Source organism: Cetorhinus maximus, chromosome 8 (genome assembly GCF_964194155.1).
Source record: "Cetorhinus maximus chromosome 8, sCetMax3.hap1.1, whole genome shotgun sequence".
Taxonomy (NCBI): domain Eukaryota; kingdom Metazoa; phylum Chordata; class Chondrichthyes; order Lamniformes; family Cetorhinidae; genus Cetorhinus; species Cetorhinus maximus.
In genome coordinates this window covers 70,386,399-70,412,705 of record NC_135886.1, presented here as the reverse complement: position 1 = coordinate 70,412,705, position 26,307 = coordinate 70,386,399, and the positions used below count along the sequence as shown (strand labels likewise).

Here is a 26,307-nt window from a genome sequence, read left to right as displayed (position 1 = left end):
GCATGGATTGGTAATGGATGGGGCACTGGGAGTGTGTGAGGTTTTTTTCACCTCTTTTCTATTTTTACTTAGTTCTGTTGAAGAGTCATACAGACTCGAAACATTAACTGTGTTCCTCTCCGCAGATGCTGCCAGACCTGCTGAGTTTTTCCAGGTATTTTTAATTTTGTTTTAAATCCTGCCCCTTGGACTGAAAATCTGATATTCAGGCAGACATTTTTAAAGGTTGGGTTCGTGGAGCATGAGTTCTCCTGACTTGTGGGTGAAAATTTGGGCAATAGACAGCCATTTAGATTTTTAAAAAGAAAGCTGTGTGACCCTTCAGTGCAATTCATGAAGTTGGAAATGCTGGTGTACAGTTAGAAGCCATTTATTTAAGTCAAGTAACACAACCCGCTGATGTGGAGAAATGTGGCATGTTCTGTATTTTGTATCATTATGCAAAGATAAATTGTCCTGATTGAATTAAATTAAATATACTCTGTATATTCACCTTACTGTGAAATAAAGCTGTCTATTGACTTGCATCTGACTTTGTCTCACCAATTGCTTGCTTGGTTTCCCTTTTGAGAAATTGAAGAAGCACATGTGCAGAGAGCATGAATGTTACCATTATCATACAACTACAAGGGTAGTGTCAGTCCATTCCCATAAAATGATGCTTGGACCACTTATGGGATCAATGGATGCTGCTAAACCCAAGGAGGTATCTATGGAAGGCCTGAATTTGCAACATCAGCTTTTTTAAAACTTTGTCACATTTTGCTAGCTTCCTAGGTTTGTGTGTCTGAAAATAAGAAGTGAGATTAAATAGGCTTGCTTACATGTTTTGTTTCAGCCTCACCAGAGGTATTATACCTCTTTATGGAATGTAGTCTCTTCAAATAAATTATTTCTGTGGCAGTAGATTTCTCTTGGATCTTCCATTGTTGTGCAAGTGTTCAAATAAGGAAATAAATATAGTATAGAATATTAAAACCTAACAAGATCACAAATTCAGTTCCCATTGATCCTATGTTAGCACTACTGCCTGTGATGATACTGAAAATTTGTTCTGTCCACTGGTTTAGAAGGTTTCAGCATTTACACTAGTGCAAAACAAGGATCTTCTACTTTACACGCACCATCCTACTACTAATTCACAGGTATGAGTTTTCATAGGTAACAGCACAGATAAAGGGAGAAGAAAGTTACGATGCAAACTTAATTTCAAGTATCCATATCTGACTCCCTGCGGCACAAAAATGGTAATTTAAATCATTCCCACAGTTCTTCAAAATTACAATAATACAATTAATCATGAAAAGTTGTCAATGGAATAAATATTATGGGGTTTCCTCAGAGATTCCATGACTCTTCCACTAAAGTTACAGCAGACAAACTAGAAAACTTCATCTGGAAACTCTCCCCTATATCCTTCTACAACATCTTAACACTCATATATTGATATTGAATAATATTGACTGTTTCTCCTTTGTGAACTCTATATTGGAATTTTGCAGCTTCTGACTTACACAGTGTTATGCATTCGTAGGACGTGATTCTTACGCTGCAAGATAAGCTGTGTCTCAGGTGCATAGAACACTTTGCCCTGGTACTGGAGGTGGGCAATGAAGGGCCAGAGAAGAAACTCCTTCTGCTTCATGAGGCAGAGACTCTGATACAGGTCAGTACAAGCAGCTGTTAACACTGTTCTGACATTCATGTTTTAGCAGCTGTTTCTTTTTATTTTTCTTTTGATCATATTTCCTTCTAATTTTCCTCCATAATATCATTTCTCCATACATATAGTATTACGTAGTAACATATCTTAGGATATGATTCTCTGGGTGTGAATGGCCTTCTGCCTTCGTGCATTAGCTTGGACATAATTATTGAGTGACAGGAAGGATGGTACCACCCCCATTCATATCTGATGCCCTCCTCACCTGACTGACACTTGCACACTTCTGACAGGAATGTTAGATAATGATTGGGAAAAGGAATCCTAAACCTTTTGTCTTTCTCTATTATTCAGAGATTGGTGGCGGGAAGACGTGGAGTAGTGGGCTGAGTTTTTACAGGCAAGGTGAAGTGGGTTTGGATGTGTACGGGGGTTGAGTCCCATAAGTGACAGCCAGTTGGAAGCCAACATCATCCTGTCACTCCTGGGTTTTACCTGGACGGGTTTGAAGGCAAGTGGGGAACCCCTGTGCAGCTATTAGGTAAAGCATTTAAATATTCTAATAGGCAATTAAGTACTATTTTAACCAAGGTTTGAGGCTATAACAGCCAGATGACCTATTTTCCATGCTGCCAACAACTCACCAGAGTCACCAAGGCTTCTTCGGTGAAACTGGCAGGCTGGGAAGCCTTTCATCAGTAAACTGAGGAGCTGTTCAAAGCACTTCTTTGCTCAGAGAGTGCTATCACTGCTTGACAGGTGATTGCCAACTTCTTGCCAGTCACTTCACCTGTCTAGCACTTCATTCACCTTCAACTGCACTTTCCTGGATCCACCTTCACCATGGCATGAGAGCAGAGAGAACAAGAGGAGCAGCACCAATAACAGCACCAGCAGCAGCAGGAACAACACCAGCACCATCACCAGCTGCCCACTTCTCAGCTGTATGCCCACCCAGAGGACAGAGGGAATGGAACAAAGATCCAACTGGAAGGAAGTGAGACCCCCAATGCAGGCTCTGCAGCCCAGGATCAGCTCTATGTGACATGTGTGAACACCACTGTTTCAGGAGGCTTGGGTTTTCATGACTGGTCACTGCTGACTTCTGTAGTCTCTTGGAGCAAGACCTCCTCCCAAGTGGAGCTGCGGACAAGCATTGCCAGTGGCTATCAAGGTGCCCGTCACTGGAGGGCCATCCTTACCCCAGATCTCTGCCTCATCCAAATGCTCTGCACTCTCTTCTGCAGGCTCAAAATCCATGTGCATTTCAGCCATCCTAATCCATGCTGGGTTTCTTTAATTAGAAATCCTTCCTCTGACAGATCCGGTGTGTCAGCGTGCCTGCCCTCTATGATTGACTGGGAAACCCAGAAGCAGGATGTTAATACCATGGCTCGGTTAAAGAACCTCAACAAAGCCCACTGGAGGTTCCAATGGGTTCCTGACCCACTAATTGTCCTACCTTTCCTGCATGGACTAAGTTTTGAAAATTCAGCCCTTTGTGGCTGGTCCTAGCACCACTATTATACTGGAGAATGCATCAGCAGAACCAGAGGTCAAATTTGAGATAGAAGAAATGAAGAAGTAGATTACTCCAAAGGATCAATTTCAACCTTGTGAAACCAGGTGGGTGGGCAGTTAAAATTTTTCAACCAACTTACCCGTACTGATCCCACCTTCTGTGGAGGAATGTGTTACAAAGATGTGCTTACATCAAATATTGATTTTTAATTCACTGGCTAGAAATAAGAAATGGACTTTTGCAAAGAGATTTTTTTGAAACAGACTAAAGTGATTTCAATCTACAGCAAAGTAACTGAATCTAATCTAAAGATAAAAACAAAAAGCTAAAAGCTACTGCGGATGCTGGAAATCCAAAACAAAATAAAAACAGAATTACCTGGAAAAACTCAGCAAGTCTGGCAGCATCGGCGGAGAAGAAATCAGTCAACGTTTCGAGCCCTCATGGCCCTTCAGCAGAACTGAAGCCAGTTCTGCTGAAGGGCCATGAGGGCTCGAAACGTTGACTGATTTCTTCTCCGCCGATGCTGCCAGACTTGCTGAGTTTTTCCAGGTAATTCTGTTTTTATTTTGTTTTGAATCTAATCTACATCACCATAGATCCCACAGATAACCAGTCTAAGAAACTCACTTCAAACAATGACACTCCCCTGGGAATTGTAAACAGCCCTCTTCCAGCCTTATCAAAGACATCCCTGGCAGCCTACAATAGTCGACAATTGGAAATGAACCATTCAGAGACTGATTACTTGAACAAAGGTCTTTGACACTAAGATAACATCCAGGCTTGATTCAATCAAATTATAGCTGGAATATACAATGATTGTTTGAAACTGGCAGTTGGAGAGGGACAAGTCAAGCTCTATTTCTGTGTTTTAAGCATGTAGTTTGCAGAACATCAGCAGCAGTTGAACAAAGGAAATCCTCCTGCTCTCTCTCTCTTCCTCTCTCTCTCCATGGAAAGACTGAGCCTTGTTTACTAAATTTGATTGTATCTTCAGTGCTGCAGTCGACAGAGAGTTTTTAAAAGGAAGACTTCAGTTTTGCAGCAGCATCTCCAGAGAAGAAGAAAACACCAAACATAACTTCAAACCGCCTCAGCACTGAAAGCAAGGCCCTCAAATGCTAACTGCAGTCAAAAAAAAATGCCAGCTACAAACCACGAACCTTGTTTATCTTTTTTAAGCACACTAATTTGGCCAAATTTATCCTCCACACCTCTTCATAACAATTGCAATTTTAACCTGCCCTTCTGAACAGCAAAGAGGCACCCTGGAAAAAGCAGGGTCCTTCTATAAATATGCAGATTTCATCCAGGCCCGACTGTAATTGAAACCTGAAGCCTGTGTGGGGAATCCATCGAGGATTCCTCACCATACCTGCCTGACACTACGGCGGGGCTCGATTGTTTGTTGTCTGCCTCAGCTCCCACCGCTCTTGCTAAGAGTTAAATCAGCCATCAAACGCATATCACTTTCTGAACAAAGAATTTGCTTCCATCCTCTCTTTTCAACATACTTTATTTTAATAATAATTTTATGTCCTTATTACCCACTGGGTTGATTTACTCTGTAATATTCTGGGGCCAAGTCATCTAGACTATTTAATACCAGTTGATTTCCCATAACAATGCACATAGAGTTTAGAAGCAGAAAATAATTACAACAGGACCAAGTGTGAACTTTAATGCTGAAAATCAGAAGAGGCTGGGAAAGAAGGTGAAGAAGATGTAGAGGCTTTGGGAAAAGCTCATGGATAGGGGGAAAGTAAAGGGTGATTAGAGGCAGGGCAGATAGAGGAGCACCTCCCAAACCCACAATCTCTGTCACTTAGAAGAATGAAAGCAGCAGACACATGGGAACACCTCACCAGCAAGTGTCCTTCCAAGTCAAACATGATCCTGACTTGAAATACATTGTCGTTCCTTCGCTGTCATTGGGTCACATCTGTGGAATTCCCTCTGTTATGGACAGGAGGGAAATTGATTTGAACAGCCCTGATTTCTCTTCTCACTACCTGTCTGTAAACAGAAAGATGTTTTTGATTTCTGATTTCTCCCCTTTTAAGTGGCGGCGTAGTTTCCCCAACCCTTCAGTTTTTAGTTACCCAAACTTCTATTAATAACTCCACAGCAAAGTCAAGATAAGAGGATTGGTTTATTTTATACACACACAAAACACAAAAAGAGGTTTTGCAACGTCCGCCCCATTTGCACTCATATAATAAAGGAGTGATAAGGGAAAGAAAGGCATACAGGGCAAGCCCACAATAAAAAATAAGAGTTATGGTTTCACGTGAGTCCAGATCCAGAATCAAAACTCCAATGGTGTATTCTTTCAGAGGTTAGCAAGCTAAAACTGTTGCAGGGTGATCCGTCTTTCCAGAAGTGAGGACTTCCTAGATGGAAGAGGACATGTGAAGATGAATTAGTCTTTAACTGCCCTGATATAGATGTTCCAATGTTCCAGTAGTTCACAGTATTGATGAGAGCCAGGCAATTTACCTGTACAGAGCTCTTTCAGCTGCTACCTGTTAATGGTAAAATGGTAGACTGCCTGAGTTCAGTTCCATCTGGCAATATTACAGGTTCTAGCAGCTTGGGGAAGATCATGTAACATACCTCCCACTTCTTCTCCTGGATGTTGGACAAAGGATGTATTTTCCCAGGTCTGGAATCTTGAGAGGTTTAATAGAGGAGTCAGGGTTCCTTTTGTCCTCGCAGACATACCATCTCTGTTGGCCAGAGCCCTCCCTTAGAAATGTAAAGGGTGTTGGTGCATTTCTTTGGAATTTGATTTTCTGCAGACACAGGGAGCATTAACGCCTCTTTAAAGATAATGAGGTCCCTGCTGGTTTCTGATGGTTAGAGGTTCCTCTGGTATGAGTCAGGCATTTCTGGGTAAAGCCTTTGTCCATTTTAAAAATAAAATAATTTTATGAAGTAGCCAGGTCGACAAAGATATATATTTTCCTTCCTATCATCTGGACGGGACACCTCCCTGACAGCACTTTGGGGTGTACCTACATCACATGGATTACAACGGTTCAAGAAAGTAGCTCATCACGACCTGCTCAACAGCAATTAGGGATGGCAATAAATATTGGCCTTCAGCGATGCTCACATTCCATGAACGAATGGAAAGAAGTTTGACGTCAGTAAATACATTGGACAAGATGCAGTGGAGTTAAAGAGTAGAGGACAATAGTTACAGCAAGATGGGACAGGGGCTAAGGGGAGAATCATAGATCATGGTTAGAGTGCAGAGTAGGCAGAGGGAAGTTAGATCAGGGTTAGAAGCAGGAGTGAGGGGAGAAAGGGGACATAGAAGGTATTGCAAATAAATGTGAGCCATTTTATGATGGACTTTCCAATTGCAGAATTTTCAAAACAGCACAGCACGCACGGAATGTGCCAGATTTAATAAATAATAGACCTTCTTGAAGGTTAGTCTCATTTTTCTTTGCAGTTTATCCCACTTACACAATGGTCATTCATATTGTTCTTTTTTGTACAGTCACCAATGCAATAATGTTCCTTTTGAAATCTTTATTTATCTGGCTCAATATCACAATATATGGTGTATTTACCCACCAAAGCATAAGAGCCTGTTTTTTAAAGATTGCATGAAACCATTTTTTGTAAGGACGCAAGTGTTATTTTTCATTTTTATTTCTTCTCCTTTCGTTTTTTTCATCTCCTTAGTCATCTCAGGCCAAGTCCCAATGTGCCTGGTAAGGCTGGTGCCCAGTGCCACTTTCTGGGTGGAGTTTTCTGCTCTCGCTGGTGGTGAGCTTGAAGGCGGGAAGGGCATTTACTTTGCTGGGGTAGTGGCATATTCGAACCCTGATGCCTTCCCCCCCTCCACCAGAATTAAGCTCTAGGCGGAAAGTCATATGGTTGAACTCCCTGCCCTACCACCAATTGAGGCCTCTAAATGGCCAATTAATGATTTCGCTGCCATTGTTGTTAACCCAGCAGCATGAAGACCTATTGTCATGTGGCAGTATGACAGGTGAAACTGTGTGGGATGCTTGTCACCTCTGGGGGTTATCCCTCAGCCAAAGACACTCAGTGCCTGATCAAGGGACTGGACATTGGGAAGGGGATCTGCTGAGATCCACCCTCTGCCCTTGCAGCTGACCCCTCTCCCCCGTCCCCCTACACCCGCAACCCGCAAAATTCTCCTCCCACCTCCCCACACATTATGTACCTGTAGCCTGAGTCCTCCACAATCCCAGGACTCAAGGGGGTGTCTTGACAGCAGCCACGGCCTCCTGAGTGGCACTGCTGAGTGCAAGAGCTGCTGGCCTCTGATTGGCCAGTAGCTCTCGCTAGATGGAACTTCCGCCCCCGGGGTCTTGATTCCAGGGGAAGACCTGCCGGTGGCGTTGCCATTGCCTGACTGGCATGTGATTCAGAAGGTCTTCCTGAAAAAAGGCACAGCGTGTCTCTTGCCGGCTCTCCAGCCGGCAGGTGAGACCCCACACCACAACGAGATTTTGTCCGAGTCAGAGGCAGGGAAGTATAATAGAGGCCCGGTGATGATGTCTGTGCAAATGTTAATCCTTTTCATGGAGAAGGCCATGGTCTCCACTCAATGCCTTGCTGTCACTACATAGCTCACATTGAGAACTGAGTGCTATGGGAAATTCACGAGCACAAACTCCTGTTCTACTATCCATGACACTGGTGCTTCAAGTTGCACTGATTCCATACTAAATCAGGTACATCTATGCTTTTCAAATTAAAATACATGTTTATCACTTACAAAAAGACTTTTGACTAAGTCTTCTGAAACATGTACAGAAACTCACTCATTAAGACATGCAAAACTGAGTAGAAACACTAAGGGTCTTTGTTGCAGTTCACCCTGGCTAGGGTGATGCCACTGTGACCTTCTTGTGTTCTATAACTGCTATAGGATTTTCTGTAGGTAGAATTTGTGCTCAAATCTATAAGTAACCTCTTTCATGTTTAGAATAGCTGATTTGAGGTTTTATATGCTTATCAATGAAAATCAAAGTTATAAATATCAGGATGAGCATAATTTTTAACTTTGCCACCTAACCATTGCTGATTCCATTAAAATCAATGGAATAAAAATTGTGTGAGCTTTATAACAGGTGGGTGATTGGCTCTGCCAGTTTGCAGTGAAGTTGAACACCTCCCCTGCTGATCTCAACCCTGTCTCTAAGGTCCATATCAAGCATTTCCATTTCAGGAGTAATATGAGTTAGATACAGAGTGAAGCATTCCATACACTGCCCCATCAAGCATTCATAGGTCACAGTCAGGTGCATAATAAAACTACTCTACTCACTCCAGCAATGTGTCTTTTCTTCAGAAAAGTACCCCCATTTTGCACCCCTATGACATTTCCCCTTCTTACCCCAGCCACCTTTGTGGCCTTTTTATGCACAATTGTGAAATTAGTACTAACTTAGTGCCAATCTATGCTGAACTGTGAGCATTTTTCTGATCCTGGTCAGTTGAAACAAGTTGTACGTGTAGTAGAAAGGTCTGGTACATACGGGGTTAAAATGGGTCTGAGTACAATACCATCCACACAGTGATGTAAGAAGGCACATGACCCAGAGCCAGGGTCAGTCTAGAGATGGACAGAGATGTGTAAAGGCCTAGGATGGAGTCAGCTCCATACCTGTACCATCTACTGGATGTATGTATACAGTAATGAGTTGTTAATAAAGACTGGCTGTTGATATACTCAAGACTACAAAGCCTACTTCATGGTGTCCGAAGCAGGATTCTTCATGGTGGCAGCGTCCAGATCAAAAGCCCTTATCTTCTCAAGAATGCAGACAAACTAAGGAAAAGGACACTTTCAACAGATTCTGAACTGAAACAAACTCCCAACTCAAGCTACAGATGTGAAGAAAATTCACCAGAAAGAAAAAGCCCCAGAGAGAGAAGAGCCTGGAAGCAAAAAGATAGAAGTTTTACTCCAGCAAAAGACTCCATTGAATCTCCTTTGGAAGTCCAGCTTCAGCAAGCAGAGCTCATTGCCTGCAAGGGTGAGATAAAGTGATTTAAATTCCAGGCCAGCCAGTCCTGAGAAATCTCTTTTCATTCATTCAGTCAGAAGCGCCATTTGAAAGAAACCTGTCGCTAATCCCAATCCCCAACTCCGAGTCTCAACAAGTGGCTCCTGAGTTTGGCAAAGAAAATAACTAAATAAATATTTTTGTCTACTTCAGGTACCTCACAACCATCTGATTTCCTAATCAGCATGCCTGCGGTTCTTTTCTACGCGTCCCGACTCACAAAGCGATACCACTGATTAAATTAAGTCAGCAGTTAGCAGACCCACACAGACGTTCTTTTCCGCAGCCTCTTTTTCAGGCAGAAGCATGCGGCCACCAATTTGGAAAGCCCACCAAAAACCAGCAAGTGCAGGAAGATCTATTGTTTGGCGGTGAACGGTGATGCCATCTTGGAAGCCTGTAATCCCTTAAAGCTGTACCCACACTTTTAACATTTTCAAAGTGGATCACAATTCCAGACTTCCAACTCCACTGGGATTCACCCATAGTCCAGACTAGTCACAGAACTGGAGTCTTTGGAGGAAAAGAGTTTTAAGATACACCATTGCTATAGGTCTAAATAAAAAATCAGAAGCAGAACAAGTCAATGCACTTCTTTACTTGATTGGGCCAATTCCAGTACTAGTGTGATGCTAGGTATGTAGGCCATATGTCCCAAAGACTAGCGGATCATATCAGCATGTCCCAGCTGCTGTTTGCAAGGGGCTGTACAGACCGTACCCAACCAGCCCGTGCTTGCAAAACTCTAAACACGGTGTCCATCATTAGATGTGATTCTGCGATTGGACAACAATTGTTAAATAATCCCCAATGTGCTAAGAATTACAATGACAACTAATTTAAGATTGCCAGTCAGGCTTGTAGTGTGGCACATTTACATGAACTGGAAGCTACACAAGGCCGTGTTCTTGGCAGACAGAAAGAACATATACATTGCGTCTGTCTCAGCTGAACAAAATAAGTGAGTCATTTGCTTACTCATCCCTCAGGGAAAAGCCTTGACCAATCAGGGTCAAGGTGCCTGGCTTAAATTTCAAACAATGTTTGGCCATTAACTGTCAGCCACTATCAGTGGCGCATTCTCTATGGCAATGCCTCTACCAATCAGAATCCACTTGCCAACCAATCAGCACTCTCTTCGCATACGGTATAAATTGTTGTTTTCCCCTTATATTGTTATTCTTGTGGTGTCCTGATGAGTGCAAGATGAAAAGCTTCGACATGTCTCTTTTTTCAGCAATACTCAAGTTCTGTACTACCAAACAACTAAATTTGATAATGTTTTAAAATCCTTTAACATTTATTTCAACCTGAGATCCAATAAAATATTAGCGAAAGCCAAATTTAATAGGCAAGTCCTACTGCGTGGGGAACCCGTCAATTCCTCTATAGGCTGGCAGAAGGATGAGAATATGGCAATTTAAAGTCTGAGCTCATTTGAGACAGATTCATGGTGAACGTTGCAGACAATTCGCTCTCTGACCTCCTACAAGCTAAAGATGATCTTACCCTAGACAAGGCAATCCAGCTAGTCAGACTGCCTGAGCTATAGGACCATCCTAAGGGGGGAGAATACAATATGGAGTGGAAACCAACCCTCACTCCAGCTTATCACGTCACAAAGATGCAGGGCCAACCCAAATCAGGGAATGCAATTTCAGAACTGCCCCGCAAAGCGACCTTGCCATCGCTGCGGTGTGAAGCACCCTCACAGGAAAAATCAGTGTCCTGCGAGCATGTCCCAATGCTTCCACTGCAACTGACAGGGGGCACTTTGCTAAACTGTGCAAGTCATAACGCAGCACTGCACAGATAGCCAAAAGGTAATCCACAAGGTTGAGACCGAAAACCCAGAAGACACACAACCGTGCTTTTTGCGTGAGATCAAAGAATGTGGTTCTTCATTTTCGAATGCTAACATTCTGGTAAATTGTTATTTAACAAATTTTAAAGTAGATTCAGGAGCGAGTGTGACAGTCCTGTCAGACAAGAAACCAGGGCTAAAAGACCTCAAACTTCAAACAACGGACACTTCATTCCACACAGCAGGAGGAATTTGCCTTCTAGTAAAAGGTGCCCTGCAGGCCACTCTGCAGTGCAAGAACAAAATGATCCAAGCAACCCTCTTCATGGTCCACAATCAGGATTACTCTCTCTTAAACCATACGCCTATATCAAGCTTAACATCCGGCAATGGATTGGTGGTCAACCACCAAGTGCCTGGCTCCAAATACAGACGAGAGTTTCCGAAGCTTTTCACAGGACTGGGCCGTCTGAAAAATGCTTACAGAATCACGCGCAGGAGTGACACCAAGCCAGTGTGCCTTTTCACTCCACGAAAGGTCCCTCACTCCTTCATGGAGGAAGTACAGTGACAGCTGGACGCCATGGTGAACATGGGAGCCATTTCCACATTCAAGCCCGGGGATGGTCCAGTCCCAAAAACTGAATGGGTCTCTCCGCATCTGCGTAGACCTCACACAGCTTAAGAAGGCAGTAGCCAGGGAGGTCCATCCCAAGTCCTCAGTGGACGAGAGCCTAACCAAGTTTTCAAGGAGCACAGTATTTTCTAAACTGGACACTAACAGTGGTTTCTGGCAGCTCCCTCTCAATGAGGACTCCGAGCTACTAACTACATTTATTACCCTCCTTGGCAGACTTTGCTTCAACCACCTGCCCTTTGGAATTACATTAACACCTGAGATATTCCAATTGTTACGAGGGGAGGCGATAGCATAGTGGTATTGTTGTAGGACTAGCAATCCAGGTACCCAGGGTAATGCTCTGGGGACCCAGGTTTGAATCCCATGGCAGATGGTGGAATTTGAATTCAATAAAAATCTGGATGATGATGACATGAAACCATTGTCGTTTGTTGTAAAAACCCATCTGGTTCACTAATGTCCTTTAAGAAAGGAAATCTACCATCCTTGCCTCCAGACCCACAGCAATGTGGTTGATTCTGAAATGCCCTCTGAATTAAGGCAACTAGAGATAGGTAATAAATGCTGGCCTGGCCAGTGATACCCATATACCATGAATGAAAAAACCAGCTGGATAAGTCAGATCCTAGAATGGAACTTGGCTTGATAGGCCATAACTTCTTTTGTAAAACCAAGGAGGGTACTTGCTGAAATAGGTTCACAGAAGTTTAACAAAAATGAAACATTTATTAAACAAGAAACATTAACTATATTACACTAGACAACAAAAAGGTTGGAAAGATTTCAATATGGACACCAAGGAAAAAAATGATTCAAGTTCACGCTATCCCTTTTATCCCAGCAATACCCTGACAGACCCAACACTCCATTGAAGAGGCACTATTCCCACACCAGGGGTAAAGCTGATTTAGTTGCAAAGAGGTTTCCTTCCAGTAGACTTCTGGACATTCACTAGAAGCCCTTCCACAATTAGTATCTTCCTTGAGATATCCAGAAAACTCATTCTGAATTGACTATTACTTTAACTTTAGAGCAATAGAGTTCCTTAAAGCATTTCCCCAGCAGTCTGGCATCATTTCCAGCTAGAAAGAGTCTTAGACCCTTTCTCTCTTCACTCTGTGGTATACCCATACCAACAGAACTAAAACCTGCCTTTCTGTCTCTCCTGTATCTCTGCGGGTCTCTCTCTGATCCCCTGTTGCTAGGCAACAGCACATTTTTTTCCTACTTTTTGTGTTTGTTTTAACTTCCCTGAACTACTAACCCCTTGGTAACCCTCCTCTTCACTTCAAGAGACAGAACACCTCATTAAAAATGCATGTATACAAACAGGGCCTGGAGATTTCCCAGCTCCACCTCAAAAAAATTTTTAATGAAATGAAACCCAGGTTTCACCTATCTTAACACACAAATAAAAAATGTAATATCTTGTTCCTACCACCCACAGATACAAATATAACTTACTTAAAACTATATCTAGTTCCTAACACAATGCATAATTATCAGACATCCTGCACATTCATGGAGTCAGTTGCCACATGGGCAATGTCCTGATTCATGGGGCCACAACGGAAGAGAATGACAAAAGGCTCACAGCAGTCTTGGAGCAGCAGCAAGGGCAGGGATGACGCTGAATGATAAATGTGAGTTTACCAAAACCTCCATCTGGTTCCTTGGTCACGTCATCAGCACAAAGGTATCACAGCAGGCCCACACAAAGCCAAGGCGATCAACGACTTCCCCACTCCTTCCTCCATCCCCAATTTCCAGCATCTCCTAAAGATGGTAAACCAGCTTGGCACAAGTCATGGCACCATTGATACCTGCTCATGAAAGACCAAGCATAATATTGGGACTCCCTGCAAGACCATGCGTTTGCTTGTATTAAGGAGATGTTGCTCTCCACTAACATTCTGGTCCACTATGACCCAGCTCTGCCCACCACAATAGCAGCCGATGCTTCATCCACAGGCCTCAGGGCAGTCCTCTTTCAGGAGCAATTGAATGGCACGCGGCGACCCATCTACTACACTTCTAGAGGACCATCAGACACAGAATCCAGGTATGCTGTAATCGAGAAGGAAGCTCTGGCAGTCACATGGGCCTGTGAGAAGCTCTCCGACTCATCCTTAGCCTCAAAATCATAATTGAGACAGGCCATAAACTATTTGTCTCCTTGTTAAATGAGAAGGAGCTCACAAAGATGCCCCCTTGGACCCCAAGGTTTTGCCTACGCCTCATGAGGTTTGCATACGTGACTGTCTATGTCCAGGGAAAGAATCAGACGACAACAGATGCACTTTCAAGGCAACTATGGGACTTCCACCCGAACACGATTTCACCTTCCTCGCTGAGCTGGAGGCCTATTCTCAGACCACTACCAGACACCTACCAGCCAGCAATACCAGGCTCCAACAGATCTGCCAAGAGCAGCCCCATGATGAAGAATATGCCTGCATCCACACCTACTGCTAACAGAGATGGCCTTGTCACAAACCAAACGGTGCTTTGTCTACTCTGGCAGGTCCTTCCTCATCATTGTAGACTACTTCTTTAGATGGATAGAGGTAAAACAACTTCATAGAACCACCACAGAGACGGTCATAAAAGCAGTCAAGGAGATTGTTCGTAAGGCATAGCATCCCAAATGAACTCATATCGAATAACGACCCTCAGTTCTCTAACGAATGCTCCGCACACTTTGCAGCTATAGCTGGCTTCCATCACCACATGTGCTCCCTAAGATACGTGCAGTCAAATGGTGAGGTGGACCAAGAAGTCTGTATGGTGAAGGCCCTTCTGAAGAAAAGTGAGGACTTCACCACTGCACTGCTCACCTACAGGTCCACCTCCTTACAGTGCAGCCTGTCCCCGTTTGAGCTGCTGATGGGCAGGAAACTTTGTACACAACTCTCAATCCTGCCAAAGAAACTGCCAGCTTTGGTCGCCAAATTCTGCCAGGACCTACAAGCAAAAGAGCAGGCCTCCAGACGGAAGCAAGCTTCTGCCTACAATAGACAGCATCGCACCAAACACTTGCCACAACTGCAGCAGGGTGACAAGGTCTGGATCCTGGAACTTGGGAGACAAAGGACAGTCCTCTGCCAGAACGAGGACCAATCCCGCTCCTACCAGATTGGTACGCAAGAGACATAGTCAGACAGAACAGGAGGATTCTCCACCCTCTCCCTAGACAGGTTCCTTCCATTGCACGATGCAGGACTATTGATGAAGATGCCCAGATTCCAGTCCAACCTCCAAGCCAACAACAAGAACCAGACCAACAGAGCCTACCACTCTCCCGACAGGACAGCAAATGAGATGTGGAAGGGTTATAAGACCTCCAGATGAATTTCAAACTTCAAGGACTTGAAGAGGGGAGATGGGGTAGCGAGAATGTTGTTAATATTAATACTGTAATAGCACTAATGTTGGAATAGCATTAAGGTTGCAACAATAAGGTAAAAGTACAAGACTTATAACAATGTAAGACTTGAAGTAAACTAAAGTAACTCTATATACATGTGATAAAGACTTGGGGGGAGGTGTAATAGTAGGGTCTGGTACATACAGGGCTAATGTGAGACTGAGTATAATACCGCCCACACAGTGATGTAAGAAGGCACATAACCCAGAGCCAGGGTCAGTCTAGAGAGGGACGGAGATGTGTAAAGACCTAGGATGGAGTCAGCTTCATATCTGTACCCTCTACAGGATATATGTACATAGTTACAAGTTATTAATAAAGACTTGCTGTAGATATACTCAAGACTATGAAGCCTACTTCATGGGGAAGAATTTTCTCCCCGTTGGGGGGGCTGAGCGGGACTGGGCGCGGGCAGGTGCACAACCGATCACCACCCACGATCGGCTGCGCGCCGCCATTTTACGTGGGCAGGCCAATTAAGGTCCGCCCAGCGTGACGCGCACCCGGAAGTGCTGGGCGCTCCCTGTGCAGGCGGAGGGAGTAGGCTGAGTCGGGGCCTGCATGCGTGCGAAAGAGCGCAGAAATCTTCCTGATGCACAGAGCTGCCTCGGGGAGTTTAATTTCATTTTTTAAAATGTAAGTAGAGAAAAAAAAATTCAGACATGTGACAGTGTCAGATGAGCTGGGACATGTCAAAGAATTGTGATAAAAAAATTTATTGAATTTATAAATCCTTCATGAAATCTCACCCCGCCCTTGGATGAGGTTTCATGATAAATGCGAAGGCCGCCTAGGCTCTTCGCCTGCCCACCAACCTTAAGGCTGGACGGGCAGCTCCGTTGATTGTTTTAATTAGTTTTTAAATGGCCTTAATAGGCCTTTGAGATTTCGGCGGGTGCGCAGCCGACTCCGGTGCACACCCACCGAACTGAAAATCGGAATGACGCGTGGTGACGTCAGGACGCACGGCCGACATCACTGCACGTCATTTTACGTGTCGGCGAGCAGGGCCCGCCCCCACAGGCCGACCCGAAGATTCTGGCCATGGTGTCTGAAGCAGGATTCTTCAGCACCTATTTCATTAGGATGCTTATAGTTGGCAGTGAGAGGAGGAGTTTAAACCATCAGCCAGGGATGGTTTGGACCCCATTTGGTAGCAGTGAAAGAGCAATATGTAACCCATGAAATTGCTGGATATCCTGCAAATATCTATTCTAATTTTACAACCAAAATTTAATATATATATGTCATTACACATCTACAGAGCATAAACAGGCTAAACTGATGTTAACCTATGTAAAATATGCTCTTAAAGTTTGATATATTCATGAATAATTGTTTAAAGTTGCAATTTTATGAACTAACTTGGCTAACTTCCATTTATTATAAAGTGTGAATTGCTTGGCTTTAACATTTTTACTGAGACTCAAATGCACCTATCCTGTATTCAATTTCTGTTGTGAATCTCCTTTAGGTTGTGCAGCGTAGTCACTTCAACACCATGAAATGCATCCTCAGAATCACCTTCTTTCCAAAGGACCCTGTGGACCTTCTGAGGAGAGATCCTGTAGCATTTGACTACCTGTATGCTCAGGTGAGCTAAGTAAGGGAGTGGGGGTTCAGAGGTTTTGGGGAGAGGGTATGGGCTAAATTGAAGACTGCAGACATTCATTGAGGGCATGATAACACAAGAAAGCTTGGGTGAGAAAAGTCCATGGGGCTCATCAAGTTTAGTCCTCTATAAATCATTTCTATTATATAATATATCTGACCCATTTAATCTCCTGAAGAAAGGTTTTTACTGTTTCCACCTGTTCCCCAAAGGTAAATTAGACAAGATTCCTGAAAAACTAATCTAATATTATTTCACATGCTTAGGAAGGAAAAATAAGAAGTAACAAAAAAAATTCAAAAACTAAATTCAAATGAAATGGATGATGTAGAAATGTTAATAAAAATGTTCTATCTCAGCAGTAAAAGGTAAGGATATTTTAGGGTGTTGCGCTAAGACGGAAACAAAATACATAAAATTAAGGAATAGGAAGGGAAATTACGTAATTCTTACCGGTGCCATATAGGCAACCAAACAGAGGGATGTAATAAAGAGGAACATTCATAAAGAATGCGGAAAGATGTAAGAACAACAGGGCTATAATCATGGACTATTTTAGCTATCGGAAGATTATTATCGGCAAAGGTAATGGGCCACAGTTTTCTGACAAAGCTAATGGCACTCTATATTATAAATGCACAAATTGCACAGCATCTTTAGGCAAGGGCAGATGTGTAGTTAAATGCGAAAATCCAAAAGCTGTTATCTGAGATGTGCTGCTCCAGCGTTAACTTAACAGCAGCTGGAATTTTTTGGACCCTTTGGCAATGGGCTGGGAGACAGAAAGGCTGGCCAAATGGTGAGGAAGGCATCCAGGAGCATGGGGACCCTACTTTATGGGCACACCATGGGCCCATAGTGGGGTCCCTCACGGCAATGGCACTGTCGGTGCTTCATGACCTGAAACCCCCACTCCCTTCCCCCATCCCCCCAAACAAAGCAGGGGCCTGCTTGCCTGGCTCTGGCATTCCTCAACCCCACTTACCTTTCATCGAGGGTGCCCGGCTTTTGAAGCACCCTCTCCTTGGAGCTGCAGTCTTAACAGTGGTCATTGCTAGCTGTGGCACTGCTGAGGCTGCTGAGCTGCTGGTCCTCTGATTTGGATGGCGGCCCCAATAGCAGCTCCCTGTGTTCCATCTTCAACCAAAGCGCCTGCTTTCAGCTCCAATGGCAGGACTTCTTGCTGTCTCCACAAACTTTAGCCCAGAATCTCGTTATGTGGCTCACCATTGAAATGCATTGAATAACATGGAGTTGCTGTATTTACGCAGTAGGTACGAACTAAACTTGGCACAAAAATTTTGGACTGGTTTGAAATGCAGGAAGGAACCAGTCTTGGATCCATTTAATGTCCTTGCATATTTAATTAAACCTTGATTAGCTGTCAGAGATTCTTTTAACAATGTGCTAAATGTTAATTGCAGCCAAACAACCTCTTTACACTGAAAGTTAGCTGTTATAAATGTGGTGTCTCAGTCCTTCAAATTTTAATTGTTTTTGGAGATTTTGTAAATTTAAAGTAAGTAAAGTTTCTTTTCTGTCTCCTTGTTCTCTCTTCTAATTCAATTTTTTTCCTCTCTTTATTTCTCTTTCTGTACCTGAACTGACATTGAATTCATCCACTCTAAGTTACATTTCCTTCTCAGCCTCTGTGCTGTTAATTTTACAATCCTTCAGTCTGATTGATTAAGCAGATACACAATTGCTCGCTCTGTTCTCTCGAGTCGCAGGTGCCGAGTTTCCTTTGGTGCATTGTTATCAGCTTGCACTTGCAGTGTGTTGCAAAGTATCATCAGGATTAAATGGGCAAATTTAACTGAAGGCAGATGCCATTCATTGCCCTACTACAACAAATTATGGCCCAATATATTTAGTCAATGTGGGAAACATGCTATAAAATACACCGTGGTAATGTTCCTCGATCACTGACCTCAATTTTAGTCCCACCCACCCACCCAAGAATAGGAAAGCGTTGGACAAGGAGTTGAAATGGCAATCTGGCCCCAAACCCACTGCTTTCCTGGCCACCAGAATGTTAATGGCAGCAAGTATCAGGGGTGGATTTCTCACTTAGGAGAGACAATATGTGTAAATTAGAGTCCTATGATGCAATGAGGCCCAATGTTATTTCAACATGGTGCAACATGGGAAACACAGAGGTCGAGAACCTCATTAGGGGAGCCCTTGTAGGATTGGATTGGCTACCACGATGAGAATACTGCTGCAACAGTGTTCATTTGCTGCATTACAGCCTGTGACTTTGTAGTCAGTGTTGTTTTTTTGGAATTTGACAACTTCTTCCTAAAACCTCAACAGAGATCAGCTGGGGAGAAAATCTCTTAGATGAATATTTACAATTCAGTTGAGTAGCTCCATCTTGCATGGTTGATGTGCCAGGCCAACCATGTTGACCAGAGAGGGAATGGTACCAACATGGCATCTACAATGTAATGTTGTGACCCAAGGACCAAGCAACATGGGGAAATAGCCCAGATTACTCTGGTGCTATGTCTAACCCAAGTAACTAATTTCTTAGGCCAGGATAATCTTCAGAATAGAATGCAGTGAATGCTGAGACAATACCCTTGTTCTCTATATGAAGACTGATTGCTGGCAGTCATAAACAAATGCTCACAGGCAGTGGCTTAAATAGGGTACAAGAGGCATAGCATATTGGAATGCAAGCTGGAAACCAGTCTTCCATATCAAAAAAGTGGATGATGTTATTTCAAATTGTCTCTTCAGAGATCCTAATTAGAACTCTATGATCTGCTGCTATCATTCAGCCCATTAGCACAACTGAGCCTGTGCCAGCACTGTAAGGAGTAGCAATAGATGCCATTGCCACTTGTGGCAGTGACAATGCCACTGCATCATTTTAACCCCTTCCAAAGCCAGAAGAGGAGGAGCTTTTTCATTTGGGCTTGATAGGCATTGGATGCACAAGCAACATGGTTGTTTTCTTTAGAATACAGGAGTCATAGAGGTCTACAGCACAGAAAATGGCCCTTCTGCCCATCGAGTCTGCACCGACAAACAAGTACCTAACTATTCTAATCCCATTTTCCAGCACTAGGCCTATAGCCTTGTATGCCATGGCATCGCAAGTGCACATCCAAATACTTCTTAAATGTTATAAGGGTTTCTGCCTCTACCACCCTTTCAGGCAGTGAGTTCCAGATTCCCACCATCCTCTGGGTGAAAAAATTCTTCCTCACATCCCCTCTAAACCTCCTGCCTCTTACCTTAAATCTATGCCCCCTGGTTATTGATCCCTCCACCAAGGGGAAAAGCTCCTTCCTGTCTACCCTATCTATTCCCCTCATAATTTTGCACACCTCAATCATGTCCCCCCTCAATCTCCTCTGCTCCAGGGAAAATAACCCCAGTCTATCCAATCTCTCCTCTTAACTAAAACTCTCCAGCCCAGGCAACATCCTGGTAAATCTCCTCTGCACTCTCTCTGGTGCAATCACATCCTTCCTATAATGCGAATTCCAAAACTGCACGCAATGTTCTAGCCGTGGCCTAACCAGCATTTTATACAGTTCCAGCATAACCTTCCTGCTCTAATATTCTATGCCTCGGCTAATAAAGGCAAGTATCCCAAATGCCTTCTTAACCAACTTATCTACCTGTCCCGCTAACTTAAGGGACCAGTGAATATGCACACCAAGGTTCCTCTGATCATTGGTACTTCCCAGAGTCCTACCATTCATCATGTATTCCCGTGTCTTGTTTGTCCTGCCCAAGTGCATCACCTCACACTTATCCGCATTAAATTCCATTTGCCACTGATCAGCCCATCTGACCAGCCCGTCTATATCCTCCTGTAATCTAAGGCTATCCTCCTTATTATCTACCACCCCACCAATTTTCGTGTCAACCGCGAACTTACTGATCAACCCTCCTACATTCAAGTCTAAATCGTTTATATATACCACAAACAGCAAGGGACCCAACACAGATCCCTGTGGAACCCTACTGGACACAGGCATCCAGTCACAAAAACACCCCTCAACCAACACCCTCAGCTTCCTGCCACTCAGCCAATTCTGGATCCAATTTGCCAAGGATCCCATGGGCTCTTACCTTTATTATCAACCTCCCATGCGGGACCTTATCAAAAGCCTTGCTGAAGTCCAAGTAGACTACGTCAAATGCATTGCCCTCATCTACACACCTGGTCACCTCTTCGAAAAATTCAATCAGATTGGTCAGACATGACCTCCCCTTAACAAAACCGTGCTGACTGTCCTTGATTAACCCCTGCATCTCCAAGTGTAGATTAATTCTGTCCCTCAGAATTGCTTCCAATAGTTTCCCCACCACTGAGGTTAGACTGACTGGCCTGTATTTCCCTGGTTTATCCCTTCCTCCCTTCTTGCATAACGGTACCACACTGGCTGTCCTCCAATCCTCTGGCACCTCTCCTGTGGCCAGAGAGGTATTAAAAATTATTGCCAGCGCCCCTGCTATCTCCTCCCTTGCCTCACTTAACAGCCTGGGATACATTTCATCCAGGCCTGGAGATTTATCTACTTTTAAGCCTGCCAGAACACTTGGAACCTCCTCCCTTTTTATGCTAATTTCTTTAATTATACCACAGTCCTTCTGCCTGATTTCCATACCCACGTCATCCCTCTTGTGAACAGACACAAAATATTCATTTAGAACCCTACCTACATTTTCCGGCTCCACACACGAACGACCACTAGGGTCCTTAATGGGCCCTACTCTTTCCCTAGTTATTCTCTTACTCTTAATGTACTTGTAAAATAACTTTGGATTTTCCTTTATTTTACCTGCCAATGTTTTTTCATGCTCTGTTTTTGCTCTCCTAATTTCCTTTAAGTTCCCCCCTACACCTTCTATACTCCTCTAGGGCTTCTGCTGTTTTGAGCTCTCGGTATCTGCCATAAACCTCCCTTTTACTCTTTATCCAATCCTGTGTATCCCTCGACATCCAGGGTTCCCTGGATTTGTTGGTCCCACCCTTTGTCTGATGGCTGATTTAATTGAGGTATATAAAATTACAAGGGGCCTAAATATGATAGGAATGACCTAATTCTATTAGCAGAGATTTAAAGTAATTGGTAGAAGGATTAGAGGAGATTTGAGGGGAAATGTTTTCATCCAGAGGGTGGTGGAAGTCTGGAACTTACTGCCTGAAAGGGCGGTAGAGAGACAAACCCTCATCGTATTTCAAAAGTACTTGGATATGTACTTGAAGTGCCGTAACCTACAAGGCTATGGTCCAAGAGCTAGACAGTGGTAAAACAAGAAAAGCTGAAAAAACTCAGCAGGCCAGGCAGCATCTGTGGAGAGAAACAGAGTTAACATTTCAGTTCGATGACCATTCATCAGAACTGAAGAAAGATAGAAATGTAAGAGTATTTAAACCAGCGGAAGGGGAGAGGGAGCAGGGAGAACAAAGGAGAAGGTCTGTGATAGGGTGGAGGCCAGGGGAGATTAAATAACAAAAGATTTCATGATGCAACAGCAAAAGATGGTGGTAATGGATGTAGTAAAGAAACAGAGTTTGTGTCCAAATGAGGTGTGAAGTGTTACATAAAAACGATCTGAATGCAACTTGAAAAAATAAAGAAAGAAACAAAATGAGATCAACCTTGTGAAATCTATCATGTAACTTCTCCTTTGTCCTTCCTACTCCCTCCACCCTTTACTGGTTTAAATCTTCTTACATTTCTAACTTTCTTCAGTTCTGATGAAAGATCATTGAACTGAAACATTCACTGTGTTACTCTGCACAGATGCTGCCTGACCTGTTGAGTTTTTCCAGCTTTATTTTCTTATCTCAGATTTCCAGCATCTGCAGCATATTGCTTTTGTATTAGGTCTGGAAAGTAGTATTAGGCTGATGGCCCTTTTTCAGCTGGCATAGTCAAAATGAGCCAAATAATCTTCTGCACCGTAACTTTTCTCATTTCTATGTTTCAATGTCAGCGAAGCAGGTCTGTCAAGGACATTGGCTTCACTGAATTGATTGCCACCTCAGTCTTTGACAGCTCCATCGATAAAGTTCCAGCTGCAAATCTCGCAACGTCCTGAAACTGAGGCAGCAGCACTGCACTTATAGGGGGTTAGGATCACACATTTTAGGCACAAAGGACAGTCATGATGATGAGGTAGTAGCAGTACTGCACAACGAAGGAATAAGATGGCAGGAAACATGTACATTTCTAGCGATTCTGGTTTGTACATCTCTTCCAGGGATGCTTCCTGTTTTCCTTACTTGGTGATTGATGTTTGTAAGTGTCATCTCCCAGTGAGGGTAATACAAGTAATACAGATTAGCTGAATGATTATATGAGAGCAAGACAACGAATCCTGAAGAGCTTTATTGTGTCATCCAGATCAAGGGTAATATTTTTATTGAAAGAACTAGATCATAGTTTCCTGCATGATGACATGTGATGCTGACAGTAAGATGTCCAGCCCACCGCTTCTTCATCATGAGCAGCACCTTCTCTCTCTGCACCTTTTGTGCTTGAAAGGCCCACTCACTTGAAAATGACTAAATTATGGATGATGCAAAATGCCACTACAATTCTGGGAACACTTGCTGTACTGTACTACAGGTCTCCTTCTGACCGGTCCAGGGACTGGAAATGGGACCTCAGCATCCAGTTGGTCTGTTCCCATGTCCTGGCACTGCCAAGGGCCCATTGAGAACTTTTCAGCCTCCATTCTTTGATTCTAAAACCAAGGCTAAAGCCGGTGTCCCAAGTGTCCTATCAGCTTGCAATAGGCTTGCAAAATCACATTGCTTTTTGAGCACTGCGGGTAACTTGGAATGCCTGAGAATAAATGCATTTTGGCAACTCCACAAATAGTTTATATTGAGAGACATAATGAGGTGGACTGCATCACTCATTATGTAGACATTCAGGGAATGAAACCCTTTCTTTTGTGATAAAAGCAAAATACTGCGGATGCTGGAAATCTGAAACAAAAACAAAAATACCTGGAAAGCTACATTGGAGAGACCAAACGCAGACTGGGTGACCGCTTTGCGGAACACCTTTGGTCTGTCCGCATGCATGACCCAGACCTCCCTGTCGTTTGCCATTTCAACATTCCACCCTGCTCTCATGCCCACATGTCCGTCCTTGGCCTGCTGCAATGTTCCAGTGAAGCTCAACGCTAATGGAGGAACAGCACCTCATCCTCCGACTAGGCATTTTACAGCCTTCCGGACTTAATATTGAGTTCAACAATTTCAGATCATGAACTCTCTCCTTCATCCCCACCCACTTTCCGATCCCCTTTTTTCCAATAATTTATAATTTTTTAAAAAATATATTTTTCTTTTCCCACCTATTTTTAAATTTATTTTGATCTATAGTTTTATCTCCACCTTTTAGCCCATTTCGATCCCTTCCCCCCCACCCCACCCCCCACTAGGGCCATCTGCCACTAGCTTGTCCTGCTTGCTACCCTTAATGTCCCCATTAGCACATTCCTTAGCTAATATCACCACCATCAACACCCCTTTCTCCTTTTGTCTATGACATCTTTGGCAATCTCTTCTTTGTCTCCACCTTTCACTGGCCCCCTATCAAGCTCTACCTGTTCCACCCCCCTCTACCAGCTTATATTTCATCTCATTTCTCTATTTCGTTAGTTCTGATGAAGAGTCATATGGACTCGAAACATCAACTATATTCCTCTCCGCAGATGCTGTCAGACCTTTCTTTTGTGAAATTGTTGAGGATTAGAAATGGAGCAAAAACAAAAATAGCTGGAAAAACTCAGCAGGTCTGACAGCATCTGAAGAGAGGAATACAGTTAACATTTCGAGTCCATATGACTCTTTGCCTCAGGAATGACATGGCTTGGAATCTTACGCTTGAAGGCGTACAACCATTGATAAGAAATTAAAGGCTCTCTTGTTCTGTAAATTTCCAAAGATTGCACAAAGAAATGGAAGTTCTCCCAACCAAAACAGCATTGTAGAATTGCACACCAATGTGAGCTTTCACCTTCCTTATCTCTTCGTCTCTGAGGGCTACCATACAGACTCAGAATCACCACCTTTATAGTGGCAATAATTTTCTGGGATGGTAATTGAGTGCAAATGTAAAAAAATCCTGAGAGAACTTGGCTGCACTCTCCTGCTTCATTTAAATACATCTGGGCATGCACACTTCTATCAGGCAGATCAGCGGGGTCATAGGAGAGAAAGAATGGTGGATATTTTGGGGGTAGAGTTTTGGTGGAGGCCCCCTCCACCCCATTTTACTTGCAATACCACCTCTAGACAGCCTGAAAGTGGTTGGGGGGGGGATGTTTGAAGGAAAATCCAGGCTAAAAGTCAACAGATCTTTAAAAAAAACAGAAAATGTTAGCAAGTTCCAAGAAGAGAATCAAGGGCATTATTTTCCTTGTTATTCCTTAACTCAGTCTATGTTATGCATGACCTAGAACACCCTTACATGCCAATGACATGATGGAATATTGTATTAATACTGCTACCCTATCCCTTTTTTTCTCCCTCCTACCTCAACGTTGCTGCTACTTTGAGTGATGTCAACCATTGCATATTGCAGGTAGAAATTCATGTTCTGCCAAGAATTCCACCCACAGTATGCAATGGTTCACAGCTGGATTTATGAGGGGGTATTGTTGAGGGAGCGCGGTCCCGGCCTGCACTTAGTTTTAATCACAAATTTTGACACATGGACCAAGCCCCTAAAACAGTGACAGTCAGCATGAAACCAAAATAGTTGACTTGTATGACGTTCTGGACATTTATTTATATATTTATTTATTCTGGTCATTTATTTGCTTGAATATTGGTTAGGGGGAGGTGCTTACTCTCTTTTGTTGAGGTGATAACTTGACTGTATGTGATAGGTAGTATAGAGATAGCTTTACAAAAAGAAGGGATGCTTTCACTTTAATGTATCACACTTCAGTGAGTATAAGCAGATAGTCACAATGAGGCTGTACGAGAGCTGCATTCACAGTTATCTGTTAATGCTCCATCGAACTGGATTCTTACACTCAGAATACTTAATATCTTGGCAGAACACTCTGAATTTGTGTATGATCGATGCATTTACTGCCACACTCAGCTCTTACTTGAATTAACTACTTCTCAACTTAAGTAGGTGTAACATTATCCATCCTGTTTCCAAACTCTCTATAGTAAAACACTACGCAGAGATTTGTGCATTGATAGGTTCGTTCATTTTCACCAGATCAGTATCACTCCCTAATATGGCAACTCCTTCCCAAAGGCTTAGAAAGCACTTAATCAAAGTAATCAATTATAGAGCAATAGTTTACGAAAAGGCACAATTAATCTACCTTGTATTACAGTCATGACTATTACATCACTATAATGATGCATCTTTTCCAGATTTGAACAATCAATCTTGTACAATAAGAAGTATTTCCAGGAGGTCTGTCTACATTTACAGCATTTATGTGTACTTTGACCAAAGGCAGGTCCTTAGCTCATTGTTTGCTGATGCTGCACACTGAATCATTTTTGGCAGAGGCAGGTTGTTTTTGTTCGTGTTTGTTTGCCATTGCCTTCAGGAAAGGC

General features: G+C 43.2%; 1 protein-coding gene and 1 long non-coding RNA gene across 2 annotated transcripts in view; one reads left to right on the top strand and one right to left on the bottom strand.

Annotated features, from left to right (window-relative positions):
- Positions 1-26,307, bottom strand: part of LOC144683710 (uncharacterized) — a 272,653-nt gene that overhangs the window by 145,939 nt on the left and 100,407 nt on the right. The window lies entirely within an intron of this gene.
- frmpd3 (FERM and PDZ domain containing 3) overlaps positions 1-26,307 on the top strand; it is a 235,935-nt gene that overhangs the window by 125,969 nt on the left and 83,659 nt on the right. Inside the window, exons 6-7 of the mRNA XM_078547754.1 lie at positions 1,535-1,666; positions 16,593-16,712. Coding sequence (XP_078403880.1) covers positions 1,535-1,666; positions 16,593-16,712 — 252 coding nt within the window. The remainder of the gene's footprint in view (positions 1-1,534; positions 1,667-16,592; positions 16,713-26,307) is intronic.